This window comes from Bacillus rossius, chromosome 1 (genome assembly GCF_032445375.1).
Source record: "Bacillus rossius redtenbacheri isolate Brsri chromosome 1, Brsri_v3, whole genome shotgun sequence".
Classification (NCBI taxonomy): Eukaryota; Metazoa; Arthropoda; class Insecta; order Phasmatodea; family Bacillidae; genus Bacillus; species Bacillus rossius.
In genome coordinates, this window is record NC_086330.1 from 251345697 (window position 1) to 251371984 (window position 26288).

General features: G+C 35.3%; 1 protein-coding gene across 4 annotated transcripts in view; it reads right to left on the reverse strand.

Moving 5' to 3' along the window:
* Positions 1–298: 298 nt before the first annotated feature.
* The window catches only part of LOC134527475 (recQ-like DNA helicase Blm), a 241667-nt gene continuing 215677 nt past the window's right edge, over positions 299–26288 (reverse strand). For all 4 annotated transcript variants that reach the window (XM_063360175.1, XM_063360176.1, XM_063360177.1 and 1 more), the window contains 3 exons: positions 19617–19755; positions 7760–7937; positions 299–576 (listed from right to left, as the gene is read on the reverse strand). In XM_063360175.1, coding sequence (XP_063216245.1) covers positions 405–576; positions 7760–7937; positions 19617–19755 — 489 coding nt within the window. In that variant the 3' untranslated portion in view covers positions 299–404. The remainder of the gene's footprint in view (positions 577–7759; positions 7938–19616; positions 19756–26288) is intronic.

Consider the following 26288-nt stretch of genomic DNA (forward strand, 5'->3'; position numbering starts at 1 on the left):
AATGGTACCTATTTATTTATCAATAAACTTCTACCCTTTGAGTAACTATTTAAAAATGCATTTTTAATTATTTATTTATGTTGCTGTTCATAGCATATGTTGGATGTGTGCTGTCTAACTAAATGTGCAGATATTGAACATTTGTAGAAAGTCTAGGTTAGTTTACCTTCAATTTGATGTATGATTTTTTGTAAATAGATTAAATTTAACTGTTACATACCATTGAAACTAGCACATTCTTTTTTGAACACACTATACTGTTATTACAGATCACTATAAAATAAATGTACAAGTTACATCTTTCTGCAAAATATTTATTAAATAATTTAAAAAGTAAAATATATACAATAGTTTTCTTGTCGAGGTAATCAACGCGTGCCAAGTGAGGAGGACGGACATGCCGCTCACATGGAGAAGACTTTAGGAGTGGGCAGGAAGCCCGGCCTCTTGCTGGGTGGCAGCGGGCGGTCCGAGGGCGGAGCCTTCATCACGGCCGGGACGCTGCCGCGTGTCCTCTTCCCGCCCCTGCCACCGCCCCTGCCCCTGCCCCTGGTCCTGCCTCGCCCGCTGCTCCACCTGCACACACGTCAGCTGGTCAGGGCCACGACTACACACGCTCAGTTAACTCATATGCTTCAATAGAGTAACAAACAGTAAAGATATAAACACACTTAGCAATGACTTACAAAATAAAAATCTCAATCAGGGTTATATCTGTGTTAGTGAGGCGGGATGATAAGTGCGATGCTCGCTGGTGTTTCTATCGAGGTATTTCCTCTAAGCGCAAGGCTCTAAACTAGCGCGCAGTCTTCTCGTAGGACAAGTAAGAAAGAGAATTGAAGATAAAGGTGTACTGCAAGGCCCTTGGGTGTTTTCAAGTATCTTTACCGGGCATTTCATGACTAAATATTATTCTGAAAACAAGCGTTTTAGCACTTTAAACTCTCATAAAACTAGATGAACAACAAATACGGAAACAACCACCCATCTGCTCTAAGCGTATTCTTAAATGCTTTTTGAAAACAAACGGACATCTTCAGAATTTTTCTAATTGCACGGTTTCTACTGAATCTATGCACACTGTATGTGCGTCTAGGTAGGCGGGTCTCTTAATAACAAATTTAAAATTTCAAAATTACTGTGTTCAGATTTGCATTAACTAGTTTGTATTTTAGGTGTTAAAAGGACAAACATTAGGGGTGTGTTAGTCAAATAAATTTTTGTAACAAAACTTTAAACATTTTTTTTAGTGATGTATAAGCAGTTAAAACAATATGTGAAAGATTGGTTGGTTACATAATTTACGTTGAAGTAGTGTAGATACAAATTCACTGGCACTTGCCCCGTTCATATGTAATGTCATCACTGTAGCCCAGGGATGAAAGTAAGCGATTTGATAAAGTTACATGATAAAATATATACAAACACAATTTTGTCGTATAACAATTTACCCCTAAATTTTGTATATGTGAGCATTTGCAGTTTTTTTTGTATGGTAACATCGTGTTCGAAGGCTAAATACACTGCACTGGTGTGATGAACATTAGAATAATTTCTGTTGTTTCCTTAAAGAAGGGGAGGAAAGCATCCTTATCCTCTTTGCATTTCCCCTCCACCCCCACTATGTATTAGTTCGCTCCCTGTTACTTGCGCTCCTATCACTATGATTTCAGTTGGATCTGCATATGCATGGGTTGTGCCTCCAAAATACTTAAAAGGGGTTGAAATTCCGGGCTCATACTCATTATAGTCAATTCTAAACTTGTGTTTGGTTGTTCGGGTGCTGTAACGGGTGTGTCAAAGTAGTGATGGCCCGATATCCAAAAACCCGATACCGATACCGATTCCGATATTTCCAAATTTACCGATCCGATACTGATACCGGATATTCCGATAATAGGCCTATCTCATTTCTAACACTAATTCTATAAAATTGTGGTTCTGGAGTACGTATTGTTAGAGACAATAATGAAATTATCATAATGGCCTACAAATAAGCTCTTTAAATTCAAGGTCTTAAAAAATTAAATTGTTTTTCAAAGCCAGATAAAGCAATATTCTGGTGTAGGTATTACCTACAGTATGCAAAAAACATATTGTAACTTCAAGGAAACAAATTTCAGATTTTTGTGGAGAAATGTTTTAGCATTTGAATGTGTTCAGGTGAAAGGCGATTCTGTTTTCTGGTACAAATTCCACCCTGCAGAGCTAAACAATCTTTCAGAATGAATTGAGGCAGGTGGAAAGCCAAGATATATTCTGGCTAACAATTTCAGTCTCAGGGATGCAGGGATAAGTGATTCCACAAATTTGATGTATTGAATGTTGTAAATGATTTCCCACCACGCAATATTTCTTTACAGCAATAATTGCAAATTGCTTTTGCCTTATCATTGGTTTTTACTTGAAAATGTAACTAGATGTCACTTTTCGGCGGCATTGCGCATTGTACTCACAAAACAATAATGCTTATAACTCGGACAGCTCTATACTAACATAGGCGGGAGTGTGAAAAATAACCTAGCGGCAAGAGGCATACCGTCTGCCATCTATTGGACTGAGGTGAAAACGCCACGTTTTCACACAAAAATCTTGTAGCTGTCCGGTATTAGTCTCTAGTGTATTTGCTTATAATGTATGAATCACGAGTCACTGCATGTACTTAGTCCAGTGTCTCAACTGTAATCTACAAAAAATACCGTCCGAAAAACATCAAACTTTTGTACCCTTTGTAAAATTTCATCACGGTAAACGACACGCTAGAAAGGAAGGTCTTCAATTAGCAAATTTTGTGACCATTGTTCAATTGTATCACTCCATTTATTGGTGCGAAAACACGTTAAAAATACGTGAAAAGTAATTTCAATACAACTTTGAAACGTACTGCAGAGTTTATAAAACCACACATCTTTATTTATGTTGTTGGCAATGCACTCAATATAGCCAACATAATACCTTTGCTGCAACTTGCCCTACTTAACACATTTATTATTAAAACTTTTGTAAAACTTACGCAACGTCTTTGTATAGAACAGCAGTTGGCGACCATGAAACGACACGAAAAGTAAATTCCTGTAATATCAAACAGCAACTTTATTCTTTTTCAAATTTACTTACGGCTACACCACATATTAAATTAAATATCGTAATTATTTTCGTTTATGTTTTCGTTTTATGTACACTTAGTGAACTTCAAAAATTCATCAAGCGAAAACATTTTGCGAATATCTGAAACGAATAAATATTCACTAATGACTGGGATTTGTGTACACATGGAAGAATTGTACTGTCGGGATGCATTGCAGTATCAGAAAGAAGAAATAGGCTTGAAATTGTTTCAGTGGAAAAAATGTTTGTAATTACTACGTAATATGGTGACGTGAAGAAAGATAAATTACGCCCGCGGAAAATAACCTTGGAATTACGGTTAAGGTTATGTGAGAAGTATTATTGGCGAGAGCAAACATTGGTTATCAAAATATCGCAAGTATTAACCGATGTCCGATATTGAAAAAAGTGCCGATATTACCGATCTCTGATATCGAATATTGAATATCGGGCCATCACTATGTCAAAGTGAGTCATGGCAAACATGTAATTTACAGTTTTATGTGGTGGTCATATCATGTAGTTTAATTTGTGATAATGCTTAACTGCTTGTCTAAATTCCTGTTTGGCCTACTATCTTCAAATTATAGTTTTGGTTTAATTGCTTGATGCTTTTTTTTTTGCTATTTTTTTATTTAGTTAATGTTATTTCTTATTTTTTGTCATGAACAGCCTACGCATATCACCTTGAGAGACTTCTTGCTCTTTGTCTTAGGGTTTCTCCGTATTTTTAAGGAATAGAAATTCTTTCTTGTCCATCCCTTTAAAAAGGAGTTGTATTCATTTTGGACTTACGACTCAGGCATTCAGACAGAAGCAAGCACAAAAAGTATAATTACAGTAAATAATGAGCACTTAAGAGAAATTTTCATGCAGTCACTAATTAATGACTAAAAAAAAATTAAATGAAAATTCAAAAATCTTAAGAACATGAAAACCTGTTAAAAACTTACTTCATGTAAAAAAACTTATATCCTATAATTTAAAAAAAAAGTTAAATAGAAAATGTTTTACAGCTACATTAAGACTTTGTTGCTGTAAGATTCAGTACGGTCGAACAGTTTTTTATATACAATGTGAATTTAAGTATAGTACATGTTAGCCTGTGAATCATCAGTACCTCATGAACATATGTGATGTAAATGTTTTTCCTTAGTATTGGACCACACTAACACACCATTCATACACATTACTACAAAGTCTTCACTGAAGCAATCTCATGCATGCACACACCCACCCACCCACACACACATACATACATATAGTTTTTGAAATTTGGCTGGTGGACATTTGAACCTTAAAGACGTACCACAAATTTAAGTCTATGTAAATCTGGTGATGTGAAGGTCGTTTTATGTCCTGTATCCCTAGAGTATGTGGATGTTCTGAACGTTAATGAGACGTGAAGCTAGTCCTTAGGTTACTGAATTCATAAGCCTGAGCTTCACACAAAACCTCCAAGTGCCATCCTTTTAAAGTCAAGCTGAATAGGTTACACTCTCTGACTTGACTCGACACAAAGTTGTTATAACTGAACTTAGCTGGACTTGACTTGACCCAAAAATTTACAGACTCGTCCAAATCTAATTACAGTAAAACTCGCTTAAGACGTTCCCGCGTAACACGTTTTCCCGTTTATTAAGTTCAAAAATTATTCCCTTGATCACTTCCATATATCCCTATGTTAATTTTTCCCTTTCATAACCTTTGTGTTTATATATGCTTCCCGCATATAACGTTCCGCGTTTGTAGAAAAAATATAAAATAAGAACATTAACTTTAAGCATTTGAATAATATTTAAAGTTAATTAAAAAAAATTTACGTATGTATTTACAAACAATAAGTTAATTTTAACAGCACAAGACCGTCGAAACATGCGCCACACGTCACTCTCTGTTACAGACACGCTGTTCTATCTGTGCGCCATTTCCCCACTCGAGTAATAACTGGTGACGAATGATAAACGTGCACGATCGTCGAAACCTGTGCCACACGCCGCGCGCTGTTATGAGTGTATTTTACGTCCAATCATCTGCTTGACTGAGATGCTGTTCCATCAACACACCATTTTCTAACACGTGACTAAAGCCGGAGTTACAATAGCCCGTCGCCTCCGTCCGTCCGTCATCCGTCAGTCAAAAGCTTGGCAAACTTATACTTTTAACGGACGAACGGATGAAATTATATCTCGAAAAATGTTTTGACGGACGGACGAGGTGCCTTGTAAATCGCTTGCCTAGACTCTTGGTGTTGACGGATGAAAATGTGACGGACGGAAGATGACGGCCGGAGGCGACGGGCTATTGTAACTCCAGCTTAATATACAGCAAACCACATTACCAGTATTACCACCAGCCATTATTAGTTGATCTTTCCACGTGTAGTTTTTTTGCAAGCAGTGCGCGCACTTTATATCGTGCTCAGTAAACAGTAATTGATAACCTGCAATAAAGGGGTTTTAGGTTAAGTGTGATTTTAGGCGAACTTTTTAGTTGTGATTTTGTGGTTATTTAATCATAATAAACTAAGGCTGCAAATAGATGGAAATTTACCGTCAATGGCGCGCCGTACGCGGAGAAAGGTCATTGTACTTGACCAGCTGCTGTTACGGCGCGGCGTAGCCGCCGGCTGGCTCTCTTTGTTCCCTGAGCTGCGCATGCACAGTATAACTCACTCTATGCTCCGCCCAGACTCATGACCTTCCATCAGCAGCCAGCCAATAGATGCGAGCTTAGCAGAAAAAAATATAAGCTTCACCTACCGTGTACCAGTTTTGTCCAGTTCTAATACCAGTTTATTGGTATACGCACCAGTTTTCTCGCTGCCGTGACATGTTCAAGTTTACATTCATCTTGATTTATTGATACTAATAAATAATTACAGCTATGCACAGCCATGTATATTCCCTATATTCCCGTTACGTTTATACATTTGTGAGTTTACGTTTTTCCCTCGTGCATTTTATATTGTCTCCTGCTATAATTACTCCGACTTTTACACGCCTAGGCTTAAATTATTACATGTTTAGAAATAAAAGGAACTTTTCATGTTATAAAATATGTATATTTTGCAATTTAAAATGTTCATTGCCGACTAAACGTTACGTTTTTCACAATGTTTTTAGGCCTACTAGCTAATCTTATCTACACTTAAAGTACCCATGGTATTTTTTTTTGAGCAAATATATTGTGTGTTAATTATTATTTTATTGATACAAAATATAAAAAAAAGGTAAAAATGGGGCTTACGACACTGCCTTCAGTGTCAAGTTTTTTTTTTTTTTTTTTACGTTTGATTAGCTGGTGTTGTTTCTGCACGAATAGGATATAATTTTGATCGAAAATAAATAAGCATAATAAATACATAGACAGGGCAGGTCATTTCCCGTGGCAGCAGAACACGGCAACGGCAATTCATTTCCCGCGGCAGTGGTGTGGAAAAAATTGGAGGGGGGGGGGGGAAATCGCCACAAATGGACATAATTTGGCCTCGCTGGTTCATACGTACAACTCGGTCGTAAGGACAAATTTTGGAGAACCGTGAGTGTACGTAGAATCAAGGTTTCATGTACTCTGAAGCGCTTGACCACTTGGACAAACTGAAGTTATTTGAGTTATTTGTGCATGGAACACAAAATGTTCCTGATAGTGTGAGCAAGAGTTTGTGGGAACTTGACAATTTTGTAATGCATCAGTCGGAAAATGTGTTAAAACAATCAAAGCTGACACAATATTTTTCAAAACAGTAATTTTTTTGCTAGTGTTTTATTAAGTTTTTTTATTGTGCTTATTACATTTTATTCAGAGTATATAATTAAGTTTATTGATGTAATTGTATAGTTTTCCAAGTAAGCTGATGATAATAGGTGAGTGTAATTTTATAGTTAATACTGTGTGTTATTTGAGTAAATTTGGTTTTTATATAGCGACTGAATTTTAACCAATGTATTTTCCCTGTTAAGAAGTTTTTAGCATCCAGTCCCTTGAAAAACTTCTTAACAGAGTTTTACTCTACTATTATTCAAAACCCATGACATACAGTATGTACTAGGCATATACAATCAAAGCTCTTTAATCCAGCAGGTTTGGGAACATGGCAGTGTTGGATGATCGAACGTAAATATAGTTTTAACACAAATAACAAAAAATACAAAGTACAATGATATTTAAAACAAGTTATAATAAGTTGCTCTCTGACTGAATACTGTATACACAAGTTTGAATACTGTGCCAACGTAAGATGTAAGCCTCTAGAAACAATCTGAACGGGAGCAGTTTGATAGGGCCAGACTAATAACAGCACCGAACTAGACTAATTAAATTGAAAATACTAAAATTGTAAAATAACTCGTCATTCAGGTATGTATACTACTATATATTCAGACATAATTTTTAAAGTGCCTTTAGATAAGCAAGGGTGAGCTACTTCCATGTCCAAGACAAGGTGGCATCTTGTTACTGAAAAGCTGACTGTGATATATTATGCTCTGCCACTTTATGTGCTGAAACTATTGTGCAAGCTGTTTAACATTTCATGAAATTGCATGCTGGAACTAATAAAAAACTTAAGATTTGAACTGAACTCAGGAAAGTGGCTAGTAAGTATGTGCTAGCGAACCAGTTTGCTTGACAAAGCACTAAGGAAACTTACGAGGACTGCCTGTTGCCTCCGCGCTTGTGCCTCTTCCAGGACCGGCCTGCACTGCCGCCCCGCGACTTGCGCTTGTTGCGCGGGCTGCTCTCGCCGTGGAAGTACGGGGAACTGCTGTCTGCTGGGCACAGCCAGTCGTCCGCGTCCATCCCCTCTCCTTCTTGCTCCGACATCATCACTGCAACACCGCCAATCACTTCCTCACACAACAACCAACATGTTAACTTTAAATATGGCGTGCTCCATGAAATTTAATTATTTCTTCTGCATATTATTTAGAATTAGTCCCTTAAAAAATCTGTGAATATTTTCATGACTTTTTGGGACCATTTAAAATTTTCTGTAATGTAAATTACAAAGTTTCAAGTTTTCATTTAATTTGTATGCTATGCCAAACGAACAAAAAGAAAGTGAAATTATTCTGCTTATCAGGCTTTATATTAAGTAGCTCAACAATATTTATGTTTTAAGTGTCATTTGTTGAAATTTGGCCATAGTGAGACACACAAAAATGCTGAATGTTTTTCTACACTATGGGTGAACAGACAGACATTTCATTTTTACTAGCGGGCCAAACTGTATAGAAAAAATTAAAGCCCTAATTATACGTAAACAGATTGTAACATAAATGAACCAATCATTATCAACAATCAATATTACATATCACATACATACATGCACAGTGAAGCATTCAAACTACAAAAAAAGACAATAATTCAGCGAGAAAAGCACTGTAGCAGCATGACCCTCAGTCGTTAAATAGCAGTTTTGTTGTGGTTGCAACAGGAAATTATTTGCTCCTTTAATTTAACATTAATATGCAAAAGGAAATAAACATATATTTAACATGTTGTCTACATAGTAAACAAAAAACTAAAAATGCATTCTTTCCTACACTTGGGCACATTTTCATTTCTCCTCTTTCATTTATATTATGCAGCAAAATGTCGGAGCACAAAATAATAATTCAAACTTTTATGGTCTATTGATCTAGCATTATATCATGTGTGCCAAATGATAAGTTGGCAATGTTCTGTAAACTACAACCACACTGTTCGAACATATTTTGTTTGTGACAAAATAGCTGAATATCATTAGCCAACTATGGCTGTATCCGAATACTGGCCTAATGGATCCCTTAGCTAAGGGATCCACTAAAAGTGCATCGTAGTGGACGCGGCCATCTTTGTGTTGAATCCGAATTCTCACAAGGGATGCCGATGCATCCCTTCACGCATCCACTATTTCGAGATTTCTAGGGATGCGACACTCACATCCACTAACGCGTCCCTACATCCATTAGCTTCGGAATCCGGTTTTATTTTGTTTGTGTATAATATTACTTCAGATTTTCAGCAAAATATTTGTTTAAAACATTATAAGCGAAAGTGATAACTTAAACAGAGACAAATGAAGACGTTAATAAATATAATAAAAATACGAATTTAAACTTAAAGGATAATTCAAAACTCATAAGTATTTTTAAAGTTTACAATTTATAAAATGTATTTTATTTGGATCGCTAACATATATAACATACACGTTACATTATTTTTTAATTGGTAGGTATTTATTATTTACGTTTTGCTAAATATTCGTAGATATCCCTACACAAAATGGCTGCGTGAACATTAGTACGACTGACAGTCAACAGATGGTGCTAGTAGTAAAAGTATTCGGATACTATTCATCCATTAGAAATGCGTCCTCTACATTGTGGCTGCATTTGCTAAGGGATGTAGGGATGTGTGTACTAAGGACGCATCCCTATGTATTCGGATACAGCCTATGACTCAATATTGTCTCATTTCCGGTGAGTCTGGTGGTGTGTTGGCTCATCCTGTCATTGCTCTAGTGTGTCAATTTCAAAGTCAGGGATCATGAGACTGACATATACAGTGAACACGTATAGGCATATTGCCTTAATTTTAGATTCATTGTTTATTTTTTCTGAGCAAAGTTCCACATTTAAATGGTTATTAAGTTACTAGTCTAGTTCAGTATGACCAACGATCACAAAAAAACCAGGAAACGCCAGGGAAATGTCTGGTAATTAGTGGTGCACCAATATGACTTTACCGATTACCGATTATGAGAGCAATAATCGGCAGACACCGATTCAGTTACCGATTATAATGAACAACTTTTTTGAAGTGTAATAATGCACACAAAATTTTTTATTCCCATGTGAATTTAATAACAAGATTAGGTAAAATTGAGAATACAGTTATAATAACAGTATAAAGATATATAAAATATACTATTAAGTCATTGCAAAGTGTAAATTAAATTAACTTCTATTTATATTTGTTATTGTAAACAACTTGAACTAGTCTAATAATTGTAATTTACAGTGGGTAAGTTTTTGTTGCGGAAAACTAGCATTACTATGGACTATCACATAAGGTTACATCGAGAAATTACAGTTTAACAAGTTAAACATGTTGCTATATTTTGTTCACTTGAGTTTATAGAAAAATTTTTCCACACTTCACTTTTTTTCTCCCTAGTCGCCATCTCACTATAATTATATAAAAATGACTCAAAACCAATTCTAGCACATGTGATTTTATTAATGTTGACTGAATGTATAAAATTATAAATACTTTTTCACTTTTCACGTCACATACAAATAACAAAACGGGTAATGTTACCAAAGACGCCCATAACGAGTTTGTAAAACGCAGTGATAAACTCTGAAAGGTATCGGGACCATGATTTTGAACCGCTACTATGACTCAAAAAGATCGGTTCTCATAGAATCCACTGCAACTGCTTGTGGTATTTTGATTGCGTGCCATATATTTTACGTCTCTGGCTATAGGTAATGTACAAGGCCACTAAACAAAAGACAGAACAAAAGACGAAACGTAAATAAACGTGTAGGAAAAAAGTATTTTTTATTGTTCGAGGCAATGAGATTTATTAAACTTAACGAAATATCTGTAATCTTGATATGACGGGAGTTAGATGAATTATTTAATATATACAAATATTACCGTATTTCGTCCTAAAATGTGTAACAAAATATTACACGGTAAAAACCTACTTAATTACGCCGGGACGTAGATAATCGGCAAAGTAATTTTATTTTTTATTTATTAAAATCCACCACTAGATCCCCTTACAAGCATTACACTTGGGGATATGGGCTTAGTCAAATTAATATAAGTATACATATTTACTATATATACATACATTCCTTTTTCAATACTCATAACAAATTACAGTCACAAATTAAAATTAAAGAATAAAATTTCCCATATTATAGATATATCAAAAGGCCTGTGTTTCATAATACATTTGGGGATATGGGCTTAGTCAAATTAATATAAGTATGCATATTTACAATATATACATAAATTCCTTTTTCAACACTCATTACAAATTACAATCACAGATTAAAATCAATGAATAAAGTTTCCTATATTATAAATATATCAAAAGGCCTGTATTACATAATAATAACATGTTAAAAATCATTGATATCTGATATTGAATAAAATTTTTTTTAATTATAAAATTTCTAAGTTCTTTCTTAAATTCATTATGATTGTTTAGAAGTAATAAGTTTTTAGGCAACTTATTAAAAAGCGCAATACCTTTATGTTGAACTCCCTTTGCATATAACGTAACGTAACGTAACGTTTTAAAACACTTAGGTTTGAGTTTATATTGATACCTAGTTTCATAATAATCGATAAAATGAGTTTCTTTAAAATTTTCCACATTTTCTTTTGTAAATAACAGTAAACGATAAACATATTCGGAGTAATATGGTAAAATATTTAGTTCTCGAAAATATGGTTTACAGGAGGAATTTGATTTCTTATTACAAATAATTCGAATAGCTCTTTTTTGTAATCTAAAAATGTTCACACTGAAACTACTATTTCCCCATATTTCAATTCCGTAAGTCATGTAAGAGTGAAATAAAGCAAAATAAGCAGTACGTAAGGATTCCTTATCTAATGTATTGCTTAAAATTCTAAGTGCATAACATGATTTGCTTAATTTTTTTACTGTTTGTTCTATATGTTCTTTCCATTTAAGACTTTTGTCTACTATTACTATTATAATCGTTAAGATAATCGCCGATTACGATTCATCGGTATCCGCATTGGTGCACCACTACTGGTAATGTTGTAAAAATTCTGGAAATTGTCACAATACAAAGTAAATACAGTGTATATTAGAATATTACTATATTATTAGTTATTTTCAGTAGCTTACTTAATGTTATGTATTGAGATCCTTCCATATTCGATGAAAGGCAGTATGGCATGCTTGAAATGAGGCACATACAGCGAGCCTAGAACTGCCACAGCACTGCAAATTACGAGATGTTGATTGATGCTGCATGCAGTGCTACACGTTTTGATTAATCAACCACGGCTAGAAACGTTCATGATTCTTTCTGGTAGTGTTTATGAAGCCTTTATCATGACTCAGTATTTATAATTAGTGAGAACTTAGAATGAAAGGTTAAACATCAGTAAACACATTGAAAGAATTCTGAAGAAAAAAAATTCATTAAGCAGCACAATTTTTATTTTAAAATTATTAGGTGTTTGTGGTATGAAATGTATTTGTGGTATGAAATGTATATAGGACACTTCTGTAATACCTTTTAATATAATATATACTGTATAGAAGTCGCGAGTGGATAGGATTTACTCTACGTTTTTCAGAAGCGTATAATGAGCAGCTTGGGAACTTCACCGCTGCAGTGCGCTGCCGTAACGCCCTGTATCGTCTTAGTTGTTATTTACACGTTAGAGCGCAGCACTGTCGCCCGCTGTCATTCCCCGCACCCCCCACCCATCATTCACTGCAGCTCAAGGTCGTTCAACAGGAGGGGGAACGGGTGTTTGAAGAGTTCGACACTTGTCCGCTAGGGACCACCACAAGTCGATGCCCTAGAGATGGTGGCGATTGCGGCGGTGAATTAACCAACTACCTCAAAACCGTATTAGAAATTTTAATCTGGGCTGGCGACTTCTATACAGTATATATATTCAAAGGTAATACTAAGTATAGTCTAGCAGTATGATTATGATAATCATCATTATAGATGCCCTTATACTGTCACTACAGTTCAGTAAGTATAAATATATGACACCCTTATGTTTACTTGTGAATTAATTAAATTGACACTGTTCCTTATTTAGTTACTAAGTAAAATTCATTTACCACATTTATCTCAAAACAAATTTTTTATTCTTGGTACCTAATATCTACTTACCTCCTCAAACATCACTAAATACCTATTTCTCATATTTTGAGGCCTTAGAAGATACTGCACATTAAAATGATTTAGTGATACTCAGCGACTTCAATGTTCCTGGTGTCAACTGGACCAACAATAAGCTGCCCACATTGTACATGCACACATATCAGAAACAAGGTGCACAATCTGATCAACTTTATTTATAGTCTTGGTCTAGTGCAGTATAACAAAACTCTTATCACCTAAAATTCTCTTAGACCTATGTCTCAGCAACATTTCTCAATGTTTAATAATGGAAACTAATGAACCTCTTGTTAAGAAATATTTATATAATTCTGCCTTAAAATCAAGATAGTTGATAATCTCTCTCACATGATAGTTAGTTTTTAAATCCTATAAAAATGGTGATTATCTAGGTCTTTATAAGGCTATTTGAAGTCATGATTGGTAAAATTTTTATAAATCATCTGATGTTAATCACCTTGTAAATAAATTAAATACTTGTACTTGTAACAATATTAATGCCTTTATTCCTGCTTTTACAAAAATAGCTTCCAATTACCCAAACTGGTTTTCAAAAGGTCTGATTCAATCCTTGAAATGGAAGAAACACTTTCATAAACTCTATAGAAGAAACAAAAAGATGTATTATTACTCTAAATTTTCATTCTTCCGGAAATGGGCTAAATATCTAATCAAGCGTGATAAAATCAATTGGATGAGATTGATTAACAATAACATCAAGAAGAGACCAAAGAAGTTCTGGTGTTTTGTGAAAATAATGAGAAAAAAAAATGGTTATCAAGAACAACATTCATTAGAAGTGAATGGTACTGTTTCGAATGATCCAAACATATTATCAATTGTTTTTTCTGCACTTCTCAAGTGTTTATGTGTCACCCACCTGCACTTATCATGCTGCTCTTTCTACTTCATTTTGTGACACTATTGGTGTTCCTATAATCTCAGAAAGCTTAGTCCTTTAAGGCATTGAGGCATTAAAAAATCCATGTCTACTGCTCCTGATGGGACAACAAACTGTATATTAAAAAGGTGTGGATGTTTTCACCTATTAGTACCTATCCAAACACATTTATTTAACATAAGTTCATAAACTAATGTCTTTCCAAATGAATGGAAAATTTCAAAGGTTCTTCAAATTCATAAAAGTGGTTCTAAATTAAATGTCTCCAACTACAGACCTAGTACTCTTCTAAAAATGTTTTAAAAAATTTTCGAGAAAATTATTTAAAAATTATGAATTTCCCTTTAAAAATAGATTGTCTGATAATGAACATGGTTTCAGATCTGGTATGTCCACAACTGAATTACATCATACAATCCTATTTCTAACTAAGTCACCAAAGGGGTCACGATGTCTGCTACTTTGATTTAGCCAAAGCTTTTGACTCGGTTAGTCATCTATTATTATTCAGAAAATTATCCAATTTTGGTGTTTGTTATAATTTAGTTAATTGGTTTTTCCAGTTACCTCACAAATAGAAGACTTTTTTTGTCTCTATTACAACAGTAACTCCACACATTTTGAAGTTCTGGTGTCCCACAGGGTGGTACATTATCACATTTACCGGTAATATATTAATTGATGACATTACTCCAGGGCCGGAACTAAGGGGGGGCATGTGCCCTGGGCAGAAAAAATTTCAGGGGGCGGCAAAATATGAAAAGTGGTTCACTAAAACAAAATGAAACTTGTCATTAAAAAAAGTTTTGAAAGTGTACATATCGCAACCAATAAGTTAGCCAAGAAATTAAGAAATTCTATTTAACTTGATAATGCATAATTTGTAAATATATTCGTACTTCAAATGCGTTACTTCACTCTAAGAAACAATTATCACCATAATTCGTGGTCTGGAGTGAGTAAAACCACTGCGATGAGAGCTGGTATCTCAAGGACCCGTTGCGCGGGTGATCACTTGGCTGAGCAAGATGTAGCCCTTTCTCTGATAAATACCCTCATTTTTCCAGCCCCTACTCAGTCGCTCCTGTGTTTTCGTACCATGTGCGTCTCTGCCTGAGGACGGGAACAGATAGCAGTTCCCGAAACGTTGCTTGTTTCTGTTTTGGAAAAACTATTGTGTTTGTTTCGTCTTTTCGTTTTGTCGTGTTATTGTCTCGTTTCAACTGTTGTGCTGAATTTTTTTGGGTTCAATATTTTTCTGCTGTCATCATTTGTGGGGTTTTTATAGTTCTATTCTGTTTTGGAAAACTATTGTGTTTGTTTCGTCTTTTCGTTTTGTCATGTTTTTGTCTCGTTTAAACCATTGTGCTGAATTTTTTTGGGTTCAATATTTTTGTGTCGTCATCATTTGTGGGATTTTTTCGTTCTCTTAGTACATTTTTCTTTGTTTTTCTTTGTTTGTTGACCATATTCCTGTTACGGAATATTTTGTGGTGTTTATATCCTGTTGACAACATCAATTTTTTTTATTAGTTTGTGATTTTTGTCTTTTGGTTATTTTTACTTATTTATTTATTTTATTTTTTAGTTTTTTTCTACAGAAAACGTGCTTAGCAATGGCGTATGTCAAAAAAGCTTTGGAGAACATTAACAATAAGTTTTGATTTTTAAGTGGTGTTCAAATTCATAAAATGGAAGTACAAGATTTAAAAGTCAAAGCAGCAGAATTAGGAAACACTTACAGTGCCAATCTTAACAAAGAAGAATTCGTATTTGAAATTGAAAGTTTTAAGCACCATGCATTAACAGTAGACTATGAATTAAAAGATGCTACAGCATCAACAATGTTGAGCCTTATCTACAAAAATAAACTGGAGGAGGTATATCCTAAAATTACTACTGCTCTGAGAATGTTTCTCACCCTTCCAGTTACAATTGCGTCAGGTGAAAGAAGTTTTAATAAAATTAAACTTATTAAAGGCTATTTGAGAAGCACGATGGGCCAGCAGAGATTAACAAATCTAAGTATTATATCTATTGAACACAAACGAGCTGCTTTGATCAATTTTGATGATATTATTTGCAGCTAATAATGCTCGAAAAATTAAATTTTGAATTGAATTTCTTTGTATGGTTATCAATACTTAATACTTAATTCAGAATCACATGTTCCTTATATAATTTTAGTACTTAATAAACTTATTGGTAATACATTAATGTTCACTGTTGTGCAAACAATAAACAATAGTTTGATAACAGTCTATTTCATTATAATAAAAAATGTAATTGTATTAGTTTTCCAATTAGTGTACTTGATAAATAAAAGTTCTCAATTATGTATAAGTGAATGGTATGATTTCAACCATCGCTTCTAACGAAAAAGGCTATTTTACAAAGTTGGTAATAAGGGGGCGGCAAATTAAGCTTTGCCCCCCCCCCCCTAACGAATCTCCTAGTTCCGGCCCTGCATTACTCATGTTATTTCACAGTCTACCGGTGTATTGTTTGCAGATGACTTAAAAATTTGTAGAAAAATGACCACTTTAAATGATTGTCTAATTATTCAATCTGACATTAGGTATTGCAATGAATTTTTGGTGCAAGTCAAATCTAGTTCATCTTAACAGTGATAAAACTAAAATAATATCATTTACCACGAAATATCTTTCTATCAAATATGATTATAAATTAGATAAAAACCTTAATATCAAAAACTATATAAGGTTTTGGAATTATTATAGATTCCAAATTATTATATCATCAACATATATATTATTTAACTTTTAGTTCCAGAAGAACACTTGCCTTTATTAATTATATCAATAATTATGCTACAAATTCTGATTACATTTTATCTCTTTTCTTAGCACTTATTAGGTCAAAACTTGAATACTGTTCAGTAATATGGAAAAATATTATTTATTCTGACAATGATACAATTAAACATATTGGAAATAAATTTATCAATCTTATTATACAAAAAACTTTCCTTCCTCCTAAATGAACTTCTCTCTTTGACCAACAGACTTATCTTGATTTTCTCTTTATACAAACTGTTATAGTTATAAAATTCATTGTATGTTTTGAAACTAATAAATAACTATAATAGATTAGATCAACTTGGAAATGAAACTACTTAGCTAGTACACATAAATATTCCCATTGTTAGTGTATTCTCAGTTGATATCATTCATGTGTTATAAAATCTATAAATATATTTTATTCTCCATCAAATTTGTAGTTTTTAATTTAATGAATCTTTTATAAGTTTAATTTAAATAATGTTTATTTGTGACTACGTCCATTATTGTTGTGTCCTTTGTGTAATGTATTTAAATTTAACATTGTTTGTATCTTTATGTTTCGTGCACACCCTTGTAATCTCTTCAAAGAGTGTTGGTGTGCATGTGACAATTGTAAGTAAGTAAATAAATAGAGTTTGACATATCTTATTCATCTATATTACTGCAAGAATCATCTGGTCTGCATAAAATAATATCCAGGATATGTAGGAATCATTGACTACAAATGTCATATAGCAAAGTTTTATGTAATTCAGTATTCTTTACAAACTCCGTGTGTATAAACTGCACAATGCAATTCAAAGCAAAACAAATTGATAACTGAAATTGATTCGACTAACTGGCTTCAGTCTTAGAACTTGGATTCTTTATAATCAAGACTTCTGAGTCACGAGTAAATAAACAATTTAATATAACCAGTTTGCAGAAACTATATTATTTCAAAGAAATCAGTTTGTATATTTAAATAGTAAATACTATTTGGCTCATGCAAATATTTAGTCCAAATTAGGTTTTAGTAATTTACATGTTATGCCCTTGGCGTCATTGCAGATGCGTATAAGAAATTGGGACTTGCTGTGATTCTTCACATAAAATCACTCCTAAATACATAACCCATAAGGGAATTCCCTGTCAACATACATAGCTAAATTTATGTAATTAGCCCTATGCATCATTAAAAAAAATGGATTCTGAACCTAAACCATCTAGAATCAATGATTTCACACCAACTGTTGCATGGACATTATGCTTAAAAAATAGTGGATCATAGAAGAATGTTGTTAATTCATAAATTCCTAATTTTACTAGAGGGGTCCACACCATTGTCCTAAACGACTGCTTCATGGACATAAAACTTGTCATTGGATAGTACTGATTTAAGTTTTTGACACATAATATGTTGTAGAAGAATATACTTATAAATACAAATAATTGCTACAGTACGTAAAATAAATAATAACAATAAATCTGTAACATTGTTGCGGTACAAATTTATGATCCTGTTAACTTTAGAGGTTAGGTATTTTTATTTCTGAACCATTTTGAGGTTAAGTCAACCCTAAAACAAAAACAGCACAAGTTTGCCAGCACACCTCTTAATTTTGTGTTGGTTCCCTGAAATATGATGGATAATGGTTGTACCTACTTGTACACTAGGCTTCCAGTAACAAGATAAATAATTTTGAACTGACTTAACATACTACAAGCTTCAGTATTTGGTTACTTCTCACAGTTATGTTTGCCATTCACCAAATATAATCTTCAAAATTTAGACTTTGGCATTCTTGGGTATTATGTACAGGTATGAATGAAACGATACTATTAAATATGAGTACTTACTCAATACTTTCCTTTCTATACCAAGTAATTTTGATATCGATACCGTGGCATCAAATACAGAGTAGGTATCGGCCAAAAGTACTTGTATAGGACAGTATCAATAGTCGGTATGCAACAACAAAAACAACAGATTTATTTAGTCAGGTCACAAGACAAGTATAAAGTGCGACAAAAACGATCAACAGATTGTTTTGAAATTTATGCTGACAGTAATTAGATAAAAGATGTACACTTTCTAAAATAAATATGATCCACAATGCATTCATTCGATGACAGTAGACAAACGATATTGGAGTTGAACATACTTTTTACAACTGCCATGTAATCGTACACTTTCGCGTTAGGGGTAAGGATTTAAAATACTGTTGGCTGCAAACAAACATTAATTATAACATCCAAGTATGAAGAATCAATCTAGAAGTCCAACTTCTAGACCCAGCTGTCAATTGAGCAGTGACAGATACCATTTGTTTAGCTTTATTGAGTCAAATCTTTGACACTCAATTGATATTAAAACTTTAAAATTTCAACAGTATTAATTAATGTTTTTCTATGACTCAATGTTAATTTTTTAAATCTGCTTGGAAAACTTTAAAATGTGTAGAATTATTTGTTAATACCTTTGTGTCAATGGTAATGCCAGGGAATTGAAATTTTTGTTTTTTAATATTAAAATTTGTACCACAACTATCTTGTTTGTGAGTATGGTTGAGAAAAATCAGCATTAGTTTGATTTGACTTGATATTTTAAGGCCTTAAATGTCTCAACCAATCACCGCTCAACACTTAATTAATTTAAAAAATGTTTATCACTTACTTCATACATGATGATTACTTCAATGATTTTAAGAACATATATATATTGATTAAATTTACTGTTTAAAACAGTTCCAACAAGTACCCTGAAACATTAAACATTAAATAATAACTATGTAAACTAGAAACAGCATTTTAAATGGTAATCAAAGTTCTTCAACTCAAAAGGCCACCTTGCATAGCCATAGTATAAAGGTAAAATTCAAATGACTCCCTGTTAGTACTGTGTGAAAGAGAACTCACCAAGTTTCTCTGCAGAGTACTGCTGCGTCACTTGAAGCAATGCCTGACCATACTTTTCAAAGTTGGCCTTCGTCACATGGGAGATCTTGAGCATCTCCTCAGCTGTTTCCGGCATCGTCTGAGACATCGCACGGATGGCCTGCAACAAACACACTTACCAACATGAATACTCTCACACCACACATTCAGCTGCTGAATCATGCTTACATATACTCTCTTCATTTCTTACCCTTGCCTGTTATTCTCCTAAAGATAGTTTTACTGACACGTTGTAAGCTGTGTGATAGTCTGGAGCACTCTCTAGCATCCGATCAAGGTTGACTACGCAGATGTAAAGATTCCTGCCGAAACAGATGTGCTCGTGACTACTTACTGCCCTAACTCATGAAATCTTGAATCTGATGTTTTAAGAGGATGAGAGCATTAACTGTGATCAAGCAGAAAATGTCGGTATGGCTTTTATGAGAGGTATACATGAATCACCCTTCGGTGAATTCAAAACTTACATTGCTTACTCAGTCAAACCTCATCAGCAGAGAAATGAGAATTCTCTCAAGAATATTACAATTACAAAGTTTTCCCAAGAATTTCAGCTCTTTTTGATGAGGTGTCAACGTGGAAAACAGTGAAATCTGCTTTCTTACAACAATTCACATGAACCACAGCAACTAAATTTGCTTAAATAGCAGACATACTTAAATTTAGTGTAGAAGCATTCTGAGGCATTATTTACTGTTGTTTTTGATGAATTCAACCAATACTCTGATTATATCCCATGATCACTTTTGAAAAGCATGGTATAAAGGCAAAGAACCACTGTTCTCTTGATATGGCCACCATTTTATAAAAGCTCTAATTAGACTACGTACGCTGCTGCCTGTGGTCAAATATTCAAATTGAGACCATGTCTGAAATAAATGTTCTAACAGCCTGGCCTGGACCAGAGACATGAAATTCTTTGCAACAACTGCATGTATTATTGATGAGCCACCACCAGAAACTAGACTGTTTCTGTTGAATTTTAACCGATGACTAAAAAATGGTGACTAATGAGTTCAATTATTTCCAACTGGCAGGAGCTGGACTCATCTTTCAACTTTCAAAATTCGACCACTGACAAAGCACTTTACAATAATGATCATGATCCTTTGAGTTTTGCATCCAACACAACACTTTCGTTTTGTTCCTTACCTTTTCCATGAGTTACATCAAAGAGCTCTTTTTCCTACAAAATTAGGTAGATTTTGAAGAAAGACTACCTATTGCATCCATTACAATGGTGCGACTTCTGGAAAATTTTAATATAGTTTATAGTTTTGTGCCACAAATTAGCATTTTTGGCACAATTTTAAATTTGTATTTTGAACCATAATATTAATTGTAATTTTATTACTAAAACTTAAAACTTTTTCTGCTCTCTGCACACTCCTACTTAATGTTTGACAGGCCAGTCTACCCAATCCATTCCCAGCGCCAGATCTGATTTTTGCCAAGTCTTTGCGAGCCATCATGTGTCACGTCTTATCCCCGCTTTGATGCACGACCGTCGTCTGTAATTCTCCCTGGAGCCATGACAAGAACTGCTATGCCCTGCAAGCTATCAGAGCAGCTCGGTTCTAAGCGTCCTCCTGACGCGAGACCCCAAAGACATGATCGTCGCTTTACTCAACGTCCCGGAATGTCTCCGGCCTCTGTAGAGCTTAGTTTCCCACTGTAGTTGCACATTTCCAACTCCCCCTCCTCTCCAGCCTTTCCTGGGAACACAGCCCAGAGCACTGACTGGCCACTAACCCCAGCCTAAGTCAAGGACAGCCATCAGTCTTTGAAAGTACCGCCTCTGCACTCTCGTGGCGGATTTGCGAGTTATTTCCTTGGGCGTTTGAAAGCCCGCTAAACGCCTACCGCCTGGCAACTCACGCCACAAGCAGTGTCCTGTAATTCTTTTCCTAGCCACCAGAGCGCCCCACTAGTCTCCTCCATAAGCCCCCATACTTTTGAAGTCGCCTCGTGCGAGAGATGCTCTAGTCAATCTTTCCTTTTGTTCGGCCACTCCTCAGTAGGTCGCGCTGCGATCGGCCACTAACAACGTCGAGATATCAAAGTCAGTATTTCTCGACCACCCCCCTCGGAAATCTTCGGAACCTTTTGGTCTGGAAGCAATCGCCTGTTTTAATTTAGAGTCGCCCCCGCAACACGCCGCGCAAGCAGACTGACCACCTCGGATCCTCGGCCAGCACACAGCAAGACTTCAGTCGGTCATCGTACGAAAATGTAGTCGGCTAGTCAAGGGATGTTTTTCCTAATTTTTATCTTAACCAGTAATTAGTCAGTCTGTGTGCCTAGTAGAAATTGTTATACTTTGCTAAATTCCTAATTATCCTAATTAATGGAAGCGTCCGCAGCAACCATGCGTGTTCGGCTCTTGTCTTCGCCTCCCATCCAGGCGGGCTACCTTCCCGAGCGCTACGAGCTACTCCCTTTTTGGTGAGTTTTTGCCAACGTTTTTATTCCCCGACCATCACCGTTTTTGGTGGGCATTTTTGCCCATTTACTGACTCTCTGTGAACCAGTTCTGACCATGTTGGATTTGGGCTTGTTCACAGACAGAGTTCAAGAGCCTGGAGCGGGCATGACGACCACATCCTCGTTCCCTTCCTAAGGGACCCAGGACGGCTAAGGCGCCCTGGTAGCCCGTAACACATCACCTTCGGCCAGCTAATTTCAGATATCCATACCTCCAAATTCTCAGTGATGTCTACAGCGTGACAATTAGATTACTACTTTGAAGAGACTGGAACATCAGAAACTATTACTTACAGGACTTTAATAAGTCTAAGCACTAAGAATTAAAACTCTGGGATTGTTTATTTTGACCTTTTATTGTTTCTTATTCTGTTTAACTATGCCAAAGGAAACCTAATAATAATATTCTAATTAGGGCCGGCCCATACATCAAATGTTATAGTTTTAATATATTTGTCATTCCACATAGCAAATGTTATAATTTTAATATATTTGGCAAAACATATATGTAAGTTAAGTTACTTTTTAACCTGTTTACTGAGATGATGTTTTGTTGGTTTATGTTCACTTAATTAAAAGTAAAATAAATATAGAGGCACAGATATACAAACAAAATCCCATTTGTTATTTTTTTGTATTGGAAACTAAAAGATCCACAAGTCTCCCAAAGTTTTTCCAAGGAAACATTTACGTTGCACCTATCCTGTTACTATTACCCAAGATACTGTACTTTTAACATGTAATTATATAAATCAAATTACAATATGTATTTACTCTGGAAACTTTCTTAATGAATAAAACATTTAAAGGGTTAAATTTTAAGACACTAAAGCTAATATTTATCATTTATAGATTCAGATTTGAGACGTATGTTCAAAGTACTCATTGGGATTCTAAATAGAGATTCAGATTCGAGAAAATTTGGATTCGACCCATCACTAATATACACACACACACCTATACATCTTTATACATCTACATCATTTTTATAGAAATGACAACTGCCATAATTTTGCACAAATCACTTCCCAACTGATTTATAAAATATAGTAATGTAATATTTCGGTCAAGTTTGTTAATGGGAAAAATTCCACCAAAGGGTTAGAAATGGGAATGGCTTTTTTAAAAACAGAAAATCGCTATAACTCCTATAATATTATATCACATTCGTTTCAATGTAATATAACTATTAGGAATAATACCGAAACGTTTTGTCTCAAAACAATTTGTGACACCACCAACTATAACTGTAAGGAGTGGAAAAAACAAATAGTTGAGTACAAAAAAATTCTTAACTCCCTTAACAGGTACACCATTGAATCCGTTCAAATTGTTTGTAAAGCTTATAATTTTTATTTAATACTTTTGTCGGGAACAATTTTTGATAAGATGAAGAATTGCTGCAAGTGGTTTTTAAAAAAAAATACAGGGGTAGAATTAAAAAAATAATTTATAAGTTCCATACCATACGCACTATTAAATACAGCATCAATAACTCTAAATATAATCCCCGTACCGGTACCACGGAGATCACAACAGATTAAAACAATTTTATTTTTTTCAAACCTAACTAAAACTAAGTGTATTTGTTTGGTAGGGTTCTAGATAAGGCCAAAACATTTATGCCTAATTATGCTGGGTTTCAGCCATGCAGTAAGGGTAGCATGAATTGTGTGCTTTGTTCAGGAATTGGATAGCCATGGCAGCAATTGATACCACGACTAACTCCCCTATATTAAACTCTAGACTATAACTATGTAGTTTTGTTGGACCCACATAAAACCTGCATAGACACAGGGAAAACCCTGGGCTCATTCATGCCAGATTAAATAGTGCAAGCATTAAGCAGGCAGGTCCAGTACAGGACAAGGAGGATGGTCCAGGAAGAGTTGGTCGGAGCAGAAAGTCTCAACCATGCTGGGGTCGGGAGCTTGGACCTTGAGGTCCGCAATGGTGTTAGTGCACGTCTGGGTATACGCCCCTAGCGGCGGGCGACAGTATTTGCAGCACTTCAGGTTGCCAGTCAGCCAGTGTGCTTAAGACTAGGAATGAAGATGGTGTCGAATGCATACAACAAACAACAACTGTGTTAATTACGTTAAGTAATTGTGAGCTGGCACATTGGATCTAACTCCAGGAGGAACAGAGCGTCAGGTCGCCTGTCGCCAGTAAAAGGCTGTCGGCAGTTAGGGAAATTATCCAATATGTCATTAAAAAACCCTAGCCCCCAGCATCTATGCTTCAGATGCAACAATTTAATTAATTAAAAATGCATAACCACGAGTTGGTGCATCGGGACACACTCAGCAAAGGATAGAGCTGCAGATTGACCTGTCACGAGTAGGCAGTTGGTTGGTTAGATAAATTATCCAGTCAGTTCTTCATCACAAGGTCCTAGCCTCAACTTCTATGCATTTGTGATCTACTTTGTTGTAGGGGCTGAAGAATACCTTAATCTAACTTGATGAACTGCCAGCTTACTTGTACTAAGTGCATTAGTATATTTATGTCCAATATAAGCGTGTACTGCCCAGCTCAATGTTAAAGCATAGGGAAGAGTTCTCTCAACTGTCCACAATGCCAGGGTTGGGGTCAGCTCGCAGGTAGCTGTGATTGACTGAGGGCTCAAGGCCCAGCCAACTACAGAGCACTACAGTGGTCGGTGCACGAGCACCAATTTAGGGCGTTTAAATTTCTTTATCATGTCAAGATCATAGTTGCCAAGAGATGAAAAAGTGAGTTTTGATGTGTTTCGCATTTGTCATAAAAGTTTTCCATGGTTCTGACATAGAAATCATGCAAGGTTTCTGTGTTCGTCTCGCAGTGAAGTGCCTCGACTGGGCTGTATCTGGGGGCGTCTGTGGCAATGTGAATACATCTGTTTTGTATTCACTGCAGTTTCATGAGGTGCGTGCTCGCTGCAATAGACCACACTGGGGCTGCATATGTAAATATTGGTCGTATGAGGGCTTTGTGGAGCAGCAGTTCATACTGTACTGACTGCTGATGCACCAGCTCATAACTGGGTAGAGTGTGCACATTCTGCTGTGTGCCTGTCTCCTCTTTGAGTCTATGTGGGTCCACCACGGTAGTTTGCGATCTATTTGGACCCAGTGGTGTTTCGCAATGTCCTTGTGGGGAATGTGATCTCCAAACAGTTAGTTGTGTCCTACGATCAACTGGCGGTAGAATTTTGAGAGTAAACACCACTGCATCTGATTTAGTATTGTTATAGTTATTTGCCATATCGTGCACCAGTGCTGCATTACAGTGAGCATGGGTTGCAGTTTGTCAGTGGCTAGTCGTAGGTTGTATGACCAGCTATACTGGATTGCGTCGTCCTAGCTTTACAAAGCAATTCTCTGGCTTAGGTATGTCACTTATGTAAATATTAAAGAGTACAGGGTCTAGGAAGCTGCCTTGTGGCAAGCCTGCATGTATTGGTTTTAGGTCGAATTTAGAGCCTTCTGTGGTGACTCTAAATGTTCTGACAGCTAAGTATTATGTAAATAGCTTTATATAACAGTCTGGAAAGATTGTTTAGTACATTTTATATATGACCTCAGCCTTATTCCTTAACCATAATACATACACAACTTGTAACAGCTTTTCGTATGACTACTGCAGTGGCAGTTTTTATTACATTTTTTTTAATTATTTTCTTAATCTCTTTTGAACAAATGGTTACATTTTTATCAAGAAATTTTTTATCGGTGTGCCTAAATTAAATACTAACCCCGCAAAAAGAAAGTTGTCAGTATGTATTACTAGGTATTGCTGCACCACAGGATGTCGGTACAGTGCTGCTCCAGCATCTGGTGACATGAGAAGCAACTGTGCTACCTAGGGGCTAGTAACTTGTTTGTGGTCTAAATTATGGTACAGTAGGTTACTGATGAGTCATGTTAAACAAATACACCATTTATTAGGGCATACTGTAACATTGGTGTGACTTGAAATTTTGTGGAGGTTAACCTAAAACTGAGAACTGAGAACCGATTTTTAAGAGCTGAAACCAAATAAAGAACCAGAAAAAAAGGTATAATTAGTTCTTATATATTGTAATCTTAAAATATTATTTTCAACTTTCCTGTGAAATTTTTTTCATACAACCTACCATTATGCAAGGGGTGGAAAAAAAAAAAGGTT